This window comes from Scyliorhinus canicula, chromosome 8 (assembly GCF_902713615.1).
Source record: "Scyliorhinus canicula chromosome 8, sScyCan1.1, whole genome shotgun sequence".
Lineage (NCBI taxonomy): Eukaryota > Metazoa > Chordata > Chondrichthyes > Carcharhiniformes > Scyliorhinidae > Scyliorhinus > Scyliorhinus canicula.
This window is the reverse complement of record NC_052153.1, coordinates 137,043,675-137,063,069: the sequence shown is the minus strand read 5'-3', so window position 1 is coordinate 137,063,069 and position 19,395 is coordinate 137,043,675. Positions and strand designations below refer to the sequence as shown.

The 19,395-nt window shown below is 46.8% G+C and overlaps 1 protein-coding gene across 2 annotated transcripts in view; it reads right to left on the bottom strand.

Moving 5' to 3' along the window:
• The window catches only part of cetn3 (centrin 3), a 43,499-nt gene that overhangs the window by 10,438 nt on the left and 13,666 nt on the right, over nt 1–19,395 (bottom strand). For both annotated transcript variants that reach the window (XM_038805300.1, XM_038805301.1), the window contains exon 4: nt 13,554–13,745. In XM_038805300.1, coding sequence (XP_038661228.1) covers nt 13,554–13,745 — 192 coding nt within the window. The remainder of the gene's footprint in view (nt 1–13,553; nt 13,746–19,395) is intronic.

The window sequence follows — 19,395 nt, the reverse complement described above, 5'->3', positions numbered from 1 at the left end:
TGAACAGAAAGGCAAACCAGACAACTTCCGGTGGCGGCCATGAAGTGAGAGGTCGCTTAGTTGGTAGCTCCCACTCGTGGTGGTGTTTTGGGACCTTTCCTCTCTCTCCGCCGCCGCCGCCCCCGCCCCCCCCCCCCCCCCCCCCCCCCCCCCGACTTATAGGGGATTTGATCGGAGAAATGGAGACTGGTGAGATAGAGAGGAGGAATCCCCCACCGTTTATGGAATCATGGACCAGCAGTGGTCTGCAAAGAAGAGATTGTTACGCAAAGCAGAGAGCGGAGTCTGCAGCACAGGAAAACATGGCGGAGGTGCTGGAGCTGGGATTGCCGGCCCAGTGGTCAATGGAGTTGGTGGTGAAATTCCTCCAGGAGAGTTTCGCCAAGCAAAGACAGGAGTACCTGGACCCGATTAAGACGGTGATTGATCGAGTGGAGCAAAGATTAGAAGCCCAGGGACTGGCGATCCAGAAGGTGGAAGAGAAGGTGGCTGAGCAAGAGGACCAGCTAACCGCAATGGCAGTGGAGATGGATCTGATAAGGAATCACCAGAAAAGGTGGAGGATCGGAAGGACAGATTGCGTAGACAGAATTTCAGGATTGTTGGCCTCCCGGAGGGCACGAGGGGTCAGACGCAGTGGCATACATGGGGCAAATGTTCGAGAAGCTGCTGGGCAAAGGTGCGTTTGCTTGACCCTTGGAAGTGGACAGGGCGCACAGAGTGATTTCAAGAAAGCCGCGGATGAATGAGCTACCGAGGGCGATGTTGGTACGAATGCACCGGTTCCTGGATAAGGAACAGATCGAGGTGGGCCACGCAGAGGAGCTGCAAATGGGATAATAATGAGATGCGCATTTACCAGAACTTGGATGCGGAGCTGGCCAAAAGGGCAAATATTAACAAAGTTAAATTGGTGCTCTTCAAGAAGGGAGTGAAGTTTGGCATGCTGTACCAAACTCATTTGTGGATCACTTACGAGGGTCAAGAACTTTATTTAACATCACCGGATGAGGCGATGAACTTTGTTAAGGACAAGGGAGTGGCAGTTGATGGACGACATTGAACTTGGGGGCGAGTAATTCTGTACCTACGCTGTTAAATTTATTTTCTTTATGGGCTGGTATGCAGTGTTTTTGTACCAATTGTTTTGGGAAGTTGCTCAGTTTTGTATACGGGTTAACTTTGTTCTTGCGGGGGAGATGGTGGGTGGGATTTTCTTCTTTTGTTTGCTGCCGTTTGTGATGTTTTACATCTGTATGTTCAAGCTGCGGGGAGGGAGATCAGTGGGTGGGGGTAGGATGCTTGGCACCATGGGTGGGGACTACCAGGCTAGCTAGGCGGGCTAGCTCATGGAAGCGCAGTGGGGGGGGGGGGGGGGGGGGGGGCAAGCAGGTGACTAGTTGGATTGGGATTGTTGTTTTGTTAGTGATGGGGGGGGGGGGGGAGAGAAGAGGGAAAATTGTTGTACTGATAGGGGAGGGGCTGGCGCGGGAAGATAAAATGGTGGTCAAGGGCAGTGGGCCCCGCCAGGCTCACCACATGGAACGCAAGAGGGCTGAATGTGCCCGTTAAAAGTGCTTGCGTATTCGCGCGTTTTAGGAGGTTAAACGCGGATGTGGCAATGTTACAAGAGACACATTGAGGGTAGTGGATCAGTCTACGCTGAGGAAAGGATGGGTCGGGTAGGTATTTCATTTGGGGCAGACTCTAAAACTAGGGTGTGGGTTACGATCTTGATTAATAACTGGGTGTCATTTGAGGTAGTGATTATAGTGGTGGACTCAGCGGGTAGGTATATCATGGTGAGTGGGAAGCTAGAGGGGATGCCGGTGGTACTAGTGAATATTTACACACCAAATTGGGATGACGCGGAGTTTATGAGGTGGGTGTTAGGGAAAGGGAGGGTGCCAGCCGGCGAAGGAGCTAAAGGAGTTTATGGAACAGATTTGGGGGGGGGGGGGGGGGGGGGGGGGAAGACCCATGGAGGTTTGGACTGCCAAGAGCAAAGGATTCCCCCCCCCCCACCCCGGTTTTTCCATTTTGAAAGGGGCTTTACTGGCGGGAGTGGTGGATACCAAGTATTCGGCGATAGTTGGGTCAGATCATGCTCCACACTGGGTGGATTTATGGGCGAGTAAGGATGGGGGTTAGCACCCGCAATGGAGATTGGATGTCGGACTGTTAGCAGATATGGGGATGTGTGGGCGGGGAGGCCGTTCAGAACTATTTGGAGATAAATGATACGGGGAAAGTTTTGGCAGCAATGGTACGGGAAGCGCTGAAGGCAGTGGTCGGGGGGGGGAGCTAATTTCCAATTTCGATACGGGCTCATCGGGAGAAGGTGAAGCGGGATTGTTGAAGGAGCGTCAAAAGCTGCAGATGGAGTTTGGTCTGTTACCCACAGGGAAAGTGGTGGGGCAGTTGAGGAAGGAGAGGGGGGGGGGGGGGGGGGGGGGGGGGGGGGTGACATACAAATATGGGAAGAACGCCAGTAGGATGCTAGCACACCAGCTAAGGAAGATGGAGGAGGCAAGGGAGATAGTGAAGGACAGAGGGGGAAAAACACGGTCTTGGACCCAGCAGAGGTGAATGGGCTGTTCAAGGAGTTTTATAGTCGGCTGGATGAGTCGGAACCCCCCAGCTGGGGTGGAGGGGATGAGGCAGGTTTTGGAGCTTCCGAAGGTGGAGGAAGGGTCAGTGGAGGAGTTGGAAGCCCCGATCGGGACTGTAGAAGTAGTAGAGGGGTTGGAGGCCATGCAGTCGGGCAAGGCCCCGGGACCGGATGGCTATCCTGTGGAATTTTACAAAATGTTTTCTGGGATGCTGGGCCCGATCAATCACATTGATCATGAAGCGAGAGAAGGACCCAGAGCAATGTGGGTCAGACCAGTCTCCTTACCAAATGTCGATGCCAAATTGCTGGCCAGACTTTTACCTCAAGGATAGAGGATTGTTTTCCAGGGGTGATAGGGGAAGACCATATGGGGTTTGTTAGAGGCAGGCAGCTAACAGCCAACGTTAGAAGGCTCCCAAACGTGATCATGATGCCCTCCGAGGGGAGGAAGACGGGCGTAGTGACCGCTGTGGACGTGGAAAGACCTTAGACTGGGTAGAATGGAATTATTTGTGGGAGTCCTGGGACGGTTTGGGTAGGGCTTTATTGACTGGGTTCGGCTGCTGCACCAGGCACTAGTGAGCGGACGAACCGGGCGAGTCCGGACTACTTTAGACTGCACCGGGGGACAAGACAAGGGTGTCCTCTCCTCCCCACTATTGTTTGCATTGGCTATGGAGCCATTGGCAATGGCGCTGAAAGCTTCAAAGGGATGGAAGGGGTTAGTCTGGCAAGGAGGTGGGGGGGTGGAGGATGGAACACAGGGTCTCGTTATATACAGACAACCTACTCCTATATATTTCTGACCCGTTTTGGGGGGGGGGTGGAAGAAATCGATTTTGGGTGAATTTGGCCAGTTCTCAGGGTACAAATTGAATATGAACAAAAGTGAGGTTTTTGTGATCCAGGCGCGGGGGCAGTAGAGGAGACTGGGGGAGCTGCCATTTAAAGTAGTGGGAGGGAGTTTTCGTTATTTGGGAATTCAGGTGGCACGGGGACGGGAGCAGTTACGCAACTTAAATTTGACCCGGTTAGTTGAACAAAAGAAGGACGACTTTCGGAGGTGGGACATTTTCCCATTGTCACTGGCGGGGAGGGTACAGACGTAAAAATGACTGTCCTCCTGAGATTTCTGGGTTTTGTTTCAGTGATTCCCTATTTTTATACCAAAGGCATTTTTAAGCGGGTGAATAGGGTAATCTCTGGCTTTGTGGGGGCAGGTAAAGCCCAGCGAGTAAAGAAAGTGCTGTTAGAACGGCACTGCTGAACTTTAGGAACTATTACTGGGCAGCAAATATAGCCATGATTAAGAAGTAGGTAATGGAAGGGTTTGGTGTGGGAGTGCATAGAGGCGGCACGTGTAAAGGCACAAGTTTGGGAGCATTATTAACGGCTCCTCTGCCGTCCTCGGCAGCCCGGTACTCCATAAGCCCAGTGGTGCTGGCGGTTATGTCAGTTTGGGGGCAGTGGCGGGAGCATATGGGAGTGGAGGGAGCGGGTGTGGGGGATCCAATTTGTGGCATTCATCAGTTTGTTGCAGGAAGGCTGGATATTTGGAGATTTGGAGGAGGAGTTCGAATTGCCGGAGGGATTGGTTTTCGATATCTGCAGATAATGGATTTTGTGCAAAGGCAGGTTTTGACCTTTCTGCTTCTACCGCAACAGGGGATACAGGACAAGGTAGTTTCTAGAATGGGAGTGGAGGAGGGAAGGCTTCCGAAATCAATAAAGAACTTAAAGAAGTGTAAATGGGAAGATGAGCTGGGAGGGGAGATAGAGGTGGGTCTGTGGGAGGATGCTCTGAGCACACGTCCTCATCATGTACCAGGTTCGGCCTGATACAATTCAAGGTGGTTCACCGGGCACACATGACGGTGGTCCAGATGAGCTAGTATTTTGGGGTGAAAAACAGGTATGCAAGGTGCGCAGGAGGGCCCGCAAACCATGTCCACATGTTTTGGGCATGCCCGAAGCTTAGGGGATACTGTCAGGTATTTGTGGATGTCACGTCCACGGTGCTAAAAAAACGAGGGTGGCGCCGAGTCCAGAGGTGTCGATTTTTGGAGTGTCGGGAGTTCCGGGAGTCCAGAGAGCGAGAGAGGCTGACATTTTGGTTTTGCTTCCTTGTTAGCCCAGAGACGTGTATTCCTAGCGTGGAGTGACTCGAAGCCCCAAAATCGGAGACCTGGATTAGCGATACGGATGGCTTTCTTAGACTTGAGAAACCCGCCCCAAGAGGAACATTGCTAGGGTTCGTTCGTAGGTGGTAGCCGTTTATCGAAACAGATTCAATAAGGGGGGTGAGGGAGGGGGGAATTAAGACTATTTTGTGTTTAGGATAAATGGGAATAGTGGGAGATGGAGGGATGGGTTACGCACTGAACTATGTTTACATTTGTATTGTTTGATATAAAACCATAAATGCCTTAATAAAATGTTTTAGAAAAGAAAAGGCAAACCAAATTATGCAAAATGCAGATATCTAGGGCGGGATTCTCCGTTGGCCGATGGCAAAATTGTGAAAAGCGATGGCCGCAGAATAGGTTCCGACGCCAAAATCACGGTGTGCGCTGATTTGATGGCAAATCGCAATTCTCCAACAACTCGACAGCGGCATCAATGCGGTCTGGAATGCACGTACAGTAAACACTATTTGCACGTCGTCAACGGGCCCCACCTTCACGATGCTCTGCTTCCAATGGGCCGAGTTTTGCAGTTCACTTGTGCTTTTAAAAATAGTGCAACTGGCATAATGGCTGCTGAGCGAGAGAGAGTACAAGTGCCCAACATCGCCATAGTTTGGTGACAGTTGTCCTGCTGCCCAGAGGGCTTCTGCCCAGCTGTGGGGAGGGAGGGGTGGCCAGCTGGGCTGTGGGATCGGGATGGATGGGCACAGAACATCATTGCCACAGCCAGCAAGGCAGTAATGCAGCTGCACACACCGCTAACAGCCCATCCTGAATTTAGAGCCACAGGTTGAATAGGTGTCTCCTCAGGTGCCCTCTGGCACCAGCCGACCCATCAAATGTATGGGCACGCTCTAGCATAACCAGTGCCATCTTGTTGGTTGTGATGAGTGTGTGCGGGGATTGTAACGTGTACATTCGTCTGCAGCTCGCCAGCCTCCCGAGTGTCAATCAAGGACCTGGTGAATCCCGCACTGTTTTCATTGGAATCAGCTGTGTTCCACGTAGCGCCAGTGCTAGCCCCTCCAGCAGTTGCGGAATTGATCCAGGTTTGACACCAGTTTTGCTGTCATGAAAGTCCACGAATCCTGCGTCAGCGTCAATACATTCTTAGAAACGGAGAATCCCGCCCCTAATTTTTTTATTTGCTCAGCTGGTAAATGTTAGGTGGCATACAGTAATCATGGGGGATCTCAATTTTCATATCGGCTGGGCAAACAATCTACAGTAATAGTCATGAGAAATAAAATTCATTAAATACATTCAAGACAGTTTTCTAGATCAGCAAGCCAGCACATCTACAGCAGTGTTGATCAATAGGATTCTGATGCTCACCAAACATGTGGCAATCAACACATGATAAAAGGTACCATATACAATATTAATAAATCAAAAGCACCATCTTTTTGAAAAAGGTCAGCAATTAAGACCATTGCACACTCATTACCAAAGCCAGGAAAGCAGCGTCAAAATGCTTTTGAAAATCTAGCTTGGTGTATTCTGTTAACTGAATTGTTTGGTTTTTGATATTGTGTAAACTGTCTCATTTTATCAGAATTGATACATTAGGATACATGGGGAAAGGAAAAGAATCAACAAATCTCCAAGTATGGTCCAGACTTGGCCGTGCTTACATTTTGCCACCCATTTCCTTTTACGCCATAGTGCCCTATTTCTTTCACTTATTTCAGATGCATTAAAAAGGTGAAGGCACTTAGATGTTGCTACTGTGCCCCAACTTGTCAAAATTGAACTTTTAACTCTCATTGCCAGCTGTGCAGGGCTGCCCGCCCCTAAACTGTTTTGCAAGAACCACTAACTGAAAGTTGTCATAGTCCCAGGACCATGGGCTCTCTCCCGCTCGAGAGCACTGACTGGTGTGATTTAACCCGAGGGCCACCACACCTCAGTCATGGCTGCCTTGCCAGATGGCTGCCTCCCCCAGCCTGGGCAGTCACCCCAGGCCAGCGGCACAACTGGCAGTCCACATTGCACCTTTGACTTAACGCCTCTCTCACTGGCCATGGTACCCTCCTCTCACTGGCCACGGTACCCGTTTCCCAAATTTAAATACAAGTAAACCACGGCGTCATCACTTCCGTCTGGCAGAGGCGGAGCACGGCGGGAGGCCTGAGAACATCGGGTCGGGCACGTTAATCGTATGCTATGGTCGTTGCTGCTCATGCCGGCACACAGCATGGACCCCATTCACGCTGCTATCGAGGTGCCGCAGCATGGCGTTCCGCTGGGTGGCCGGCGTCAACCTCTGCCCGACTGCGATGGAGAATCCCACCCCTTAATTCAGTCCTCAATCCTTCTGCCAACTAATCCCCCCACCCCCCCATCCACTCAGTCCAGATTGTTGCCGATTTTGCATATTTCTTTCAACTTCTCTTCTAAAAGGGAACTGTCCCATCCTCTCCAATCTATCTGGGTAACTTAAGTTCTTCACTTTTCCAGGAGCACTTTTCCAGGAGACACATCCGGAGTGAGACTCATACAGAGTGAGAGATTTAAACTTGGTAATTTGGTGCAGTGAGGTAATTCGGTGCAGAGTGTAAGGAGGTGCTTTTTTACCCTGGTAAGTCACTGGTAAGTAGTCTCTCTTTTTCTTTTCATTGTCTAATTTATTTATTTTTATTTTGAAATTCTAGTTGTTTAAGTTTACCAAGGGTTTAAGACATGGCCGGAGATCCCAGACCCGTGTCATGCTCCTCGTGTGCGATGTGGGAGCTCAGGGACACGTCCACTGTCCCTGGCTCCTTCACGTGCAAGAAGTGTGTTCAGTTGCAGCTCTTGTTAGACCGCTTGACGGCTCTGGAGCTGCGGATGGACTCACTTTGGAGCATCCGCGATGCTGAGGAGGTCGTGGATAGCACGTTTAGCGAGTTGGTCACACCGCAGGTGAAGGTTACTGAGGGAGATAGAAAATGGGTGACCAAAAGAAAGAGCAAGAGTAGGAAGGCAGTGCAGGTGTCCCCTGCGGTCATCTCCCTGCAAAACAGATATACCGCTTTGGATACTGTTGAGGGAGATGGCTCACCAGGGGAAGGCAGCAGCAGCCAGGTTCATGGCACCGTGGCTGGCTCTGCTGCACAGCAGGGCAGGAAGAAAAATGGCAGGGCTATAGTGATAGGGGACTCGATCGTAAGGGGAATAGACAGGCCGTTCTGTGGACGCAATCGAGACTCCAGGATGGTATGTTGCCTCCCTGGTGCAAGGGTCAAGGATGTCTCGGAGCGGCTGCAGGACATTCTGGGGGGGGGGGGGGGGGGGGGGGGTGAACAGCCAGCTGTCGTGGTGCACATAGGCACCAACGATATAGGTAAAAAACAGGATGAGGTCCTACAAGCGGAATTCAGGGAGTTAGGAGTTAAACTAAAAAGTAGGACCTCAAAGGTAGTAATCTCAGGATTGCTACCAGTGCCACGAGCTAGTCAGAGTAGGAATGTCAGGATAGATAGGATGAATGCGTGGCTCGAGAGATGGTGCAAGAGGGAGGGATTCAAATTCCTGGGGCATTGGGACCGATTCTGGGGGAGGTGGGACCAGTACAAACGGACGGTCTGCACTTGGGCAGGACTGGAACCGATGTCCTAGGGGGGGTGTTTTCTAGAGCTGTTGGGGAGGGTTTAAACTAATGTGGCAGGGGGATGGGAACCAATGCTGGAAGTTGGAAGGTAGTAAAACAGGGACAGAAACAAAAGGAAGTAAGGGGAAAAGTGCAAGGCACAGAAGACATAGTCAGAAATCCATAAGGGCGACAGTACAAGGTACAGTGACTGAGGGGAGCACAGTGAATAGGCCCAGTAATAACAAAAGGAATAAAACTGGAGATGTTAAGATTCAAAACAGAGGTAAAAAAACCAACATAAGTGTACTTTACCTGAATGCTCGTAGTATTCGGAATAAAGTAAATGAGTTGGTGGCACAAATCATCGTAAATGACTATGATTTAGTGGCCATTACTGAAACATGGTTAAAGGATGGTCGCGACTGGGAGTTAAATATCCGAGGGTATCAAACTATTCGGAAGGACAGAGTGGATGGTAAGGGAGGTGGTATTGCGCTGTTATTTAAGGATGACATCCGGGCAATAGTAAGGGATGACATCGGTGCTATGGAGGATAAGGTTGAATCCATTTGGGTGGAAATCAGGAATAGTAAGGCGAAAAAGTCACTGATAGGAGTAGTCTATCGGCCACCAAATAGTAACGAGATGGTGGGGCAGGCAATAAACAAAGAAATAACTGATGCATGTAGAAATGGTACGGCAGTTATCATGGGGGATTTTAATCTACATGTCGATTGGTTTAACCAGGTCGGTCAAGGCAACCGTGAGGAGGAGTTTATAGAATGTATCCGCGATAGTTTCCTAGAACAGTATGTAATGGAACCTACGAGGGAACAAGCGGTCCTAGATCTTGTCCTGTGTAATGAGACAGGATTGATTCATGATCTCATAGTTAGGGATCCTCTCGGAAGGAGCGATCACAATATGGTGGAATTTAAAATACAGATGGAGGATGAGAAAGTAAAATCAAATACTAGTGTTTTGTGTTTAAACAAAGGAGATTACAAGGGGATGAGAAAAGAACTAGCTAAGGTAGACTGGGAGCTAAGACTTTATGGTGGAACAGTTGAGGAACAGTGGAGAACCTTCCAAGCGATTTTTCACAGTGCTCAGCAAAGGTTTATACCAACAAAAAGGAAGGACGGAAGAAAGAGGAAAAATCGACCGTGGATATCTAAGGAAATAAGGGAGAGTATCAAATTGAAGGAAACAGCATATAAAGTGGCAAAGATTGCTGGGAGATTAGAGGACTGGGAAATCTTTAGGGGGCAACAGAAAGCTACTAAAAAAGCTATAAAGAAGAGTAAGATAGAGTATGAGAGTAAACTTGCTCAGAATATAAAAACAGACAGTAAAAGTTTTTACAAATATATAAGACAAAAAAGAGTGGCTAAGGTAAATATTGGTCCTTTAGAGGATGAGAAGGGAGTTTTAATAATGGGAAATGAGGAAATGGCTGAGGAACTGAACAGGTTTTTTGGGTCGGTCTTCACAGTGGAAGACACAAATAACATGCCAGCGACTGATAGAAATGAGGCGATGACAGGTGAGGACCTTGAGAGGATTGTTATCATTAAGGAGGGAGTGATGGGCAAGCTAATGGGGCTAAAGGTAGAAAGTCTCCTGGCCCTGATGGAATGCATCCCAGAGTGCTAAAAGAGATGGCTAGGGAAATTGCAGATGCACTAGTGATAATTTACCAAAATTCACTAGACTCTGGGGTGGTCCCGGTGGATTGGAAATTAGCAAACGTGACGCCACTGTTTAAAAAAGGAGGTAGGCAGAAAGCAGGAAATTATAGGCCAGTGAGTTTAACTTCGGTAATAGGGAAGATGCTGGAATCTATCATCAAGGAAGAAATTGCGAGGCATCTGGATAGAAATTGTCCCATTGGGCAGACGCAGCATGGGTTCGTAAAAGGCAGGTCATGCCTAATTAATTTAGTGGAATTTTTTGAGGACATTACCAGTGCAGTAGATAATGGGGAGCCGATGGATGTGGTATATCTGGATTTCCAGAAAGCCTTTGACAAGGTGCCACACAAAAGGTTGCTGCATAAGATAAAGATGCATGGCATTAAGGGTAAAGTAGTAGCATGGATAGAGGATTGGTTAATTAATAGAAAGCAAAGAGTTGGGATAAATGGGTGTTTCTCTGGTTGGCAATCAGTAGCTAGTGGTGTCCCTCAGGGATCCGTGTTGGGCCCACAATTGTTCACAATTTACATTGATGATTTGGAGTTGGGGACCAAGGGCAATGTGTCCAAGTTTGCAGATGACACTAAGATGAGTGGTTAAAGCGAAAAGTGCAGAGGATACTGGAAGTCTGCAGAGGGATTTGGATAGGTTAAGTGAATGGGCTCGGGTCTGGCAGATGGAATACAATGTTGACAAATGTGAGGTTATCCATTTTGGTAGGAATAACAGCAAACGGGATTATTATTTAAACGATAAAATATTAAAGCATGCCGCTGTTCAGAGAGACTTGGGTGTGCTAGTGCATGAGTCACAGAAGGTTGGTTTACAAGTGCAACAGGTGATTAAGAAGGCAAATGGAATTTTGTCCTTCATTGCTAGAGGGATGGAGTTTAAGACTAGGGAGGTTATGTTGCAATTGTATAAGGTGTTAGTGCGGCCACACCTGGAGTATTGTGTTCAGTTTTGGTCTCCTTACTTGAGAAAGGACGTACTGGCGCTGGAGGGTGTGCAGAGGAGATTCACTAGGTTAATCCCAGAGCTGAAGGGGTTGGATTATGAGGAGAGGTTGAGTAGACTGGGACTGTACTCGTTGGAATTTAGAAGGATGAGGGGGGATCTTATAGAAACATTTAAAATTATGAAGGGAATAGATAGGATAGATGCGGGCAGGTTGTTTCCACTGGCGGGTGAAAGCAGAACTAGTGGGCATAGCCTCAAAATAAGGAGAAGTAGATTTAGGACTGAGTTTAGGAGGAACTTCTTCACCCAAAGGGTTGTGAATCTATGGAATTCCTTGCCCAGTGAAGCAGTTGAGGCTCCTTCATTACATGTTTTTAAGGTAAAGATAGATAGTTTTTTGAAGAATAAAGGGATTAAGGGTTATGGTGTTCGGGCCGGAAAGTGGAGCTGAGTCCACAAAAGATCAGCCATGATCTAATTGAATGGCGGAGCAGGCTCGAGGGGCCAGATGGCCTACTCCTGCTCCTAGTTCTTATGTTCTTATGTTCTTATGTTCATCCCTGGAACTATTTTTGTGAATGTTTTTTTTGCGCACCCTAATTCCTTCACATCATGTGTGGCACCCAGAATTGGACACAATACTCCAGTTGAGGGAAATTTAGCAGAACCTATAGTACTATGTTCTCGATAATAATTGAACGTGCAACATTAACAATTCCTCAGACACTGCAGCTACCAGTATGCAGCAAAATGTTAGCAACATTCATGCTTGGGCCAAGTTACAATGAAGTCATGCTACATACAGGGCAGCACTGTGGTGCAATGGTTAGCATTGCTGTCTCATGGCACCAAGATTCCAAGTTAGATCCCAGCTCTGAGTCACTGTCCGTGGAGTTTGCACATCTCCCCGTGTTTGTGTGGGTTTCATGCCCACACCACCAAGATGTGCTGGTTAGGTGGATTGGCCACGCTACGTTGCCCCTTAATTGGAAAAAATTAATTGGGCACTCATTTTTTTTTAAAGTCATGTTACACAAGTGCCAGGCAATGATCATCTCCATTACCATCAACATTGAGGTTGGCATGGAGCAGAAACTGACCACGGTCAGCTGGGTAAATATTGTGGCTGCAAGACGCAGAATTGGCAATTTCTGACCTGCTGGAGTAACTCACCTCCCGATTCCCCAAAGCCTGCCCACCCCCACCCGCTACACGTCACCACTTGCCTGGGTGAGTACAGTTCCAAAAAAAGCTCATCATCATTCAGGACAAAGCAGCCTGCTCAACTGGCACCTGATCCAACTCCTTAAATATTTGTTCCCTCCACCACCAACGCACAGTAGCAGCACTGTGTACTAACTGCATTGTAGAAACTCACCAAGCCACCTTTGACAGTACCCTTGAAGGATAAGGACAGCAGCCATATGGGAACACCACGATCTACAGGTTCTATTCCAAGCCAGACCATCCGGACTTGGGTGTCACTGGATCAAAATACTGAAACTCGTTTCTGACAGCACTGTGGGTGTAAGTACACCAGATGGACTGCAGCATTCAAGAAGGTAGCTCACCACTATCAAATACCGGCTGGCCTTGGCAACAATGCCCACAATTCCGAATGCAAAATATATTAGCCAAGAATTTCAATTATATAGGTTTGGCATTACCAAGGCCCTAAAGTCTTGCACACGGCTTTGGACTCCTTACAAATGGAATGCTATACATCAGTGAGGAAAGTATTAGTGCAACATAGGCTCACTGGACTTATTCCTAGCATGAACGAATTGTGCATATTAGGCCTGGATTCCCTAGAATTTAAAGAATGAGAGGTGACTAAGGTGAAACAAAATTCTGAAGGGACATTGACCGACTGGGAACTCCAGCTGTGTGAGAAATGTTATCACTCATAGTATGGGACAAAGTGATGCAAGGGTAAAAACATTTTTAAACAATTTGCTGTGCTTTAAAAAAAAAGACCTAGAACTCACTGCCTAGGAGGTTGGGGAAGCAGAGATGACCGAAGAATTCAAAAGAAAACTGGATTGGTACTGGCCAGGAATGTGTCTGAAGCTAACATGTATTTGATGGGCAAAATGGTCTCTTTCTGTGCTGTAATAACGCTAAAATGGTCAAGAATCATTGACATTCTCTATTGCAGCTCGCGCACTCTCTCCCCGCAGCTTCAGCCTCTGCCCCAAAGTGCAGATGACAAAACAAAAAGGCCACAAATAAAAAAAAAATAAACCATGCGAAAAAAATTAAACAATGTTAAATTGAGAGAATAAAGGGAGGACCTACTGAGTACATTAAAGTCTGAGGAGTTGGATAGATCTTTGGATACTAAGGGAATATGTTGGGAAAGTGGATTGGAGATAGGTCAGTCATGATCTTATTAAATTGAAGGGTAGGTTCAAACACCCAGATTGCTTACTCCTGCCCCTATTTCTTAGGTTACATTGTTTGAATAGAGAAAACAATATTTATCACATCACTATACAGTAACTTTTTTAACATTCACTTACTTTCTCCATCTCCATCCTTATCAAATTCATCAATCATTGCACGTAGCTCTTCATCAGTCATGTTTTCACCCAGCTCTCTTGCAACACGACGTAAATTCCGAAGATTGATTTTACCAGAGTCATCATCATCGAACAGTTTAAATGCTTTCATCATCTCTTCCTGTGGATCTCTATCCAAAATCCAATCGGTCACTAATTAGAAAAAAAACACATAATAGAAATGCAATATCTTTTACAAAATTAAATCCAAGACCAATAAAAGGAAAGCTAAATCAGTTAATGTCGAATTATTCTACTACACAGAATAGGTATATCCAGCACAGGAGAGGCCATTTGGTCTATCTTGTCTGTGCCAATTGACCAGGAACCATCCATTTACTCCCACATTTCATCTCTTGATCCATAGCCTCCTGGCTTACAGTGCTTCCAAGTGCATGCCCAAATATCATTACATGTTATGAGGGTTTCTGCCTCTACCAGTCTTTCAAGCAGCGAGTTCCTAAACCCCGCCATTTAATAAGAGTCAAAAAGCTTCCCCCAGAATTCCCTCTAAATTTATAATTTACTACTTTACATCTATGCTTCCTGGTTATGGTCCCCTCACAGGAAACCAGGGCTTTCTTATCCACTACGTCTAGAATCTCCCCTCAGCCTCCTCGGTTCCAAAAGAAAATAACCCAAGCCCAGCCAATCAGTTCTCTAGAACTAAAATTCTGCAGTCCAGGCAACATCTTAAATCTTCTCCATAACCACACTATTATGATCACATCTCTCCTATAATGCAGTGACCAGAACTGTACCTAGTACTCTAGCTGTGAGTCGTGACCTAGCCTTTGTTTATTTAACTCCAACATAACCTTGTGGTTCTTATATTCTGTGCCTCGGCTAATAAACAGTGCTACATCAGAATGAAAGACGAGCTAAACCTTTTACAATATACAGACAACTGGTGTATTTTTGCAATAATTCCTACAGACAGTGCTATACTGAAGTATTATAGATCATAGAATTTACAGTGCAGGAGGCCATTCGGCCCATCGAGCCTGCACCGGCTCCTGGAAAGAGCACCCTACCCAAGGTCAACACCTCCACCCTATCCCCATAACCCAGTAACCCCACCCAACACGAAGGGCAATTTTGGACACTAAAGGCAATTTTATCATGGCCAATCCACCTAACCTGCACATCTTTGGACTGTGGGAGGAAATATTCTGGAATATATAACCATATGTACACAAGAATTAGGAGCAAGAATTAGGTCATTTGGTTCCTTGAGCCTACTCTGCAATTTAATTAGATCATAGCAGATTTGATTGTAGTTAAACTCCACATTCTGGCCTACACCTGGGAACCTTTGACTCCTTTTTAGATTATATTTTTTTTAAAACAGTAAATGACCTGCCTCCTCCGCTTTCTGGGGATGAAAGTTCCAAAGACCCACAGAAAAGAAATTCTCCCGAGTCTTAAATGGAAGACCACTTATTTTTAAACCTTGTCCCCTTAGGTTCTAGTTTCTTCTACAAGACAGCCACCCCATCAAGCTACCTTGGGATCATGTATGTTTCAATAAGATCACTCCTCATTCTTTAAAACTCAATGGATGGTGACCCAACCTTTCCTCGCAAATAATCCTTTCATCCCAGGAATGAGGTTAGTAATTCTCTGAACTGCTTCTAATACATTTATATAGTTTCTTTAAACCAGAGACCAAAACTGTACACAGTACAGTTGCAGACTCACCAACACCCTGTACAACTGCAGCAACAAAAAAAAGTCCCTATTTGTATATTCAATTCCCAGTCAATAAACAACATTGCATTCACGTTACTAATCACTTGCATACTAAACTTTTGTGATTCATGTACCAGGACACTCAGATCCCCTTACGTCAGTTCTGCAAACTCTCCCATTTTAGTAGTATACAACTTTTCTACTCTTCCTTTAAAAAGTGGACAGGTTTGCATCTTCCCACATTATATTCCATATGCTATTTTTTGGCCCAGTCACTTAAGCTATCTATTTCACTTTGCAGGTTCATGTCCACTTCACAACTTACTTTCCCACCCATCTTGGTGCCTCAGCAAATTAGCAATCATACATTTGGTCTCTTCAAACAAGTTTCAATACCAATTGTAAATAGTTAGAGGCCCCAGCACTGATCACTGTTGTCACTCGCGCTTGCCAAATTTTGCAAACCGACAGTGATCCATTCATGCCTCCTCTCTTTCCCGTTAGCGAATCAATTCCCTATCCTGACTAATATATTATCCTCTACACCATAAGCTTATTTTGCGTAGTAACTTTTTATGTGACACCTTGTCTTAGCACATTAACAGGTTCCTCTTTATCCACATTACTTATTCAAAGAACTCTTAATAAATTAGACAAACATGATTTCCCTTTCACAAAGGCATGTTGACTCTGCCTGATTAACAGAGATTTTTTTTGTGCCCTGCTAGAAACTCCTTAATACATTCCAGCTCTTCCCCATGACACATGTTAAACTAAGTGGCCTGTAGTTTCCAGTTTTTTGTCTCCCTCCCTTTTTGAATAAAGGAGTTACATAGTTATTTCTTTCAAGACCCTAGGATGAAGTCCCATCAGGAGATGGGAATGTCAGCTTTTAAATCAAGATATTTTTCTCATTACCTTTTTGCCACAGAGATTAGCTTGACCGCCCCCCTCACAATCCAAAGAGCTTCTCACTGGATGCACATGATGTTAGAAAGCGTGAACAACAGTCAAACCTGGATTATTTTCATATTTTTAAGTTGTTAAATGTTTCTAATAAATCACCCATTTTCTTAAACACGAGTAGATGGAGAAGATAATTTCATGATGTAACTGCCCCAGCAGCCTCGGATACACCAATTCCTCCCATCAAAGCTTCCGAAGTTAGATCGGCCTTTTTGAAAGTGAACCCTTAGAAAGCAAAGGGGCCTGATGGAGCTCCTGGTCGTGCATCCAATTGACGGGTGTGTTCACGGTTATCTTCAACCTTTCCCTACTCCGTTCCGTGGTTCCCACCATCATACCTGTGCCAAAGATGATCCAGGCAACGTACCTGAACGACTGTCGTCCGATGGCCTTGACATCTATCATTATGGAGTGCTTCGAGAGGTTGGTCATGAAACCCATCAATTCTAAACTTCCACATTGCCTAGGTCCACTGCAATTCACATACCACCACAACAGGTCCACAGCAGACACCATCTCCCTGGCCCTTCACTCATCCCTGGAGCATCTCAACAACTAGGACTCCCACGTCAGATTCCTGTTAATCGACTACAGCTCAGTCTTCAACACAATAATCCCAGGCAAACTCATATCAAACTCCAGAACCTAGGACGTGGCTCCTCCCTCTGCAACTGGATCCTCGACTACCTGACCCATAGGCCACAGTCAGTAACGATACATAACAACACCTCTTCCACGATAGTGGGGACGCACGCACGCGCGCGCACACAACTGAGTGGCAAAACATGGCTCCAACTCCATCTACAAGTTTACTGATAACACGACAGTAGGGTTGGATTTTGAACACTGACAAGTCAGAGTACAGGACGGAGATTGAGAACCTAGTGGCTTACTGTGACATCAACAATCTCTCCCTCAACTTCAGCAAAACTAAGGAGCTGATCACTGATTTCAGGAAGCAAAGTACTGTACACATCCCTGGCTGCATCAATGGTGCCGAAGTGGAGATGGTTGACAGCTTCAAATTCCGAGGCGTGCACATCAACAACCTGTCCGAGTCCACCAACATCAACACTACAACCAAGAAAACACAACAGCGCCTATACTTCCTCAGGAATCTAAGGAAACTCAGCATGTCCACATTGACTCTTACCAATTTTTACAGATGCACATAGGAAGCATTCTATCTGGCAACATCACAGCCTGGTATGGCAACTGCTCTGTCAAAACCACAAGAAACTAGAGAGTCGTGAACACAGCCCAGTCCATCAAGCAGTGGCGTGCAGAGGTCTGGTGATGCCCGGGGCAAATTTTGATTGTATGCCCCAAAGACTCAAGTATAAGGCCTAATATACTGAGAAATATTATGAGAAAGGAAAACATTTTGAATATAACTTCCCGTACCAGCCTCCTGAACAGGCGCCGGAATGTGGCGACTATGGGCTTTTCACAGTAACTTCAGTGAAGCCTACTTGTGACAATAAGTGATTTTCATTTCAATGTAGATGATGTTCTAAACCGCTGTGTGCAGAGAGCAGTGAATGGTCTCTCCCCAGTGTGAACTCACTGGTGTCTCAGCAGTTGGGGTGAATGACTGAATCCCTTACCACACAGAGGGCAGGTCAATGGCTTCTCACCTGTATGAACTCACTGATGTCTCAGCAGGATGGATGGCTGAGTGAATCCCCTCCCACACACACTGCAGGTGAACGGCCTCTTCCCGGAGTGAACTCTCTGGTGTGTCAGCAGGTTGGTTAATTGAGAGAATCTCTTCCCCCACACAGAGCAGGTGAACAGCCTCTCCCCAGAGTGAACTCGCTGGTGTGTCAGCAGTTGGGGTGAATGACTGAATCCCTCATCACACTCAGAACTGAGGGAGTGCTGCACTGTCAGAACAGCCTTCTTTCAAATAAGTTGTTAAACTGAGGCTCTGTCTGTCCCTATTAGGTGGATGTTGACGATCCCACAGCCACTATTTTGAAGAAGAGCAGGGGAGTTACCCCCGTGTCCTGGTCAATACTAGGGGCTTTTCACAGTAACTTCATTTGAAGCCTACTTATGAAATGAAAATCGCTTATTGTCACATTCCGCATTCGCCACATTCCAGCGCCTGTTTGGGGAGGCTGTTACAGGAATCGAATCGTGCTGCTGGCTTGCCTTGGTCTGCTTTCAAAGCCAGCAATGTAGCCCTGTGCTAAACAGCCCCTGACAATAAGCGATTTTCATTTCATTTCATGTGTCAAACTGAGGGAGCAAAGGATGTCAATATTTTTAAGAGAGAGACCTGGGCCAAGCTTTCCAGAGTCTGAACCCTCCCTGGATTCACTTCCTTTCCCTTCAGTTGCTGCAAGTGACCAATTGATGGTCAGAATGAAAAAAGAAATGGAAAGGGGGAGAAAAGAAAGTGTTTTACTCACAGATGTTGGAGACAGGAGGAAGATTCCGTCTGTGTGAAAGCTCAATTATCACTCACACAAATCCTGCGCTCTGATTGGATGGAGAACCACAGTGTCTCCGGTCCTCAATCTTTTTTCATTGGTCAACATCTCAGCACGCAGATCAGGGGGCGGGGCCTTTCCCTGCATGTGAGGAGCTCTCCCTCCCTTGGACATGCGTAGTCCAGGGCTGCCCGCCCGCGCGGCAGATAGAGCGGTTTCCCCACCGCGGGGGAGTCTGGGAGTGCAGTCACCTCACCCTGACACAAGGTACATGTCGGTAGTCACTGGATTTGATTGTGACGCCCCCCCCCCCCCCCCAGCAAAACAATTTGTTAAATTCAGGTGGAAAAATTTAGGCATCTGGGTGACATTGGGGAGAGCAATAGCCTCTGATTGATGCCCCCATCCAATGGATGCCCGGGGCCAACGCCGCACCGTCGGCTCCCCCCTCTGCACGCCACTGCCATCAAGCGAAACCGCCTCCCATCCATTGACTCGGTCTACACCTCCCGCTGCATCTGGAAAGTAGGCAGGATAATCAAAGACTCCTCCCGACTGAGTTATTCTCTATTCCAAACTCTTCCATTGGGTAGGAGATTGAGAACACGCACTAACATATTCAAAAACAGCTTCTTCCATACTGTTACCAGACTCCTGAATGATCCTCTTATAGACTGAATTGATCTATTCACACATCCTCTCTATTG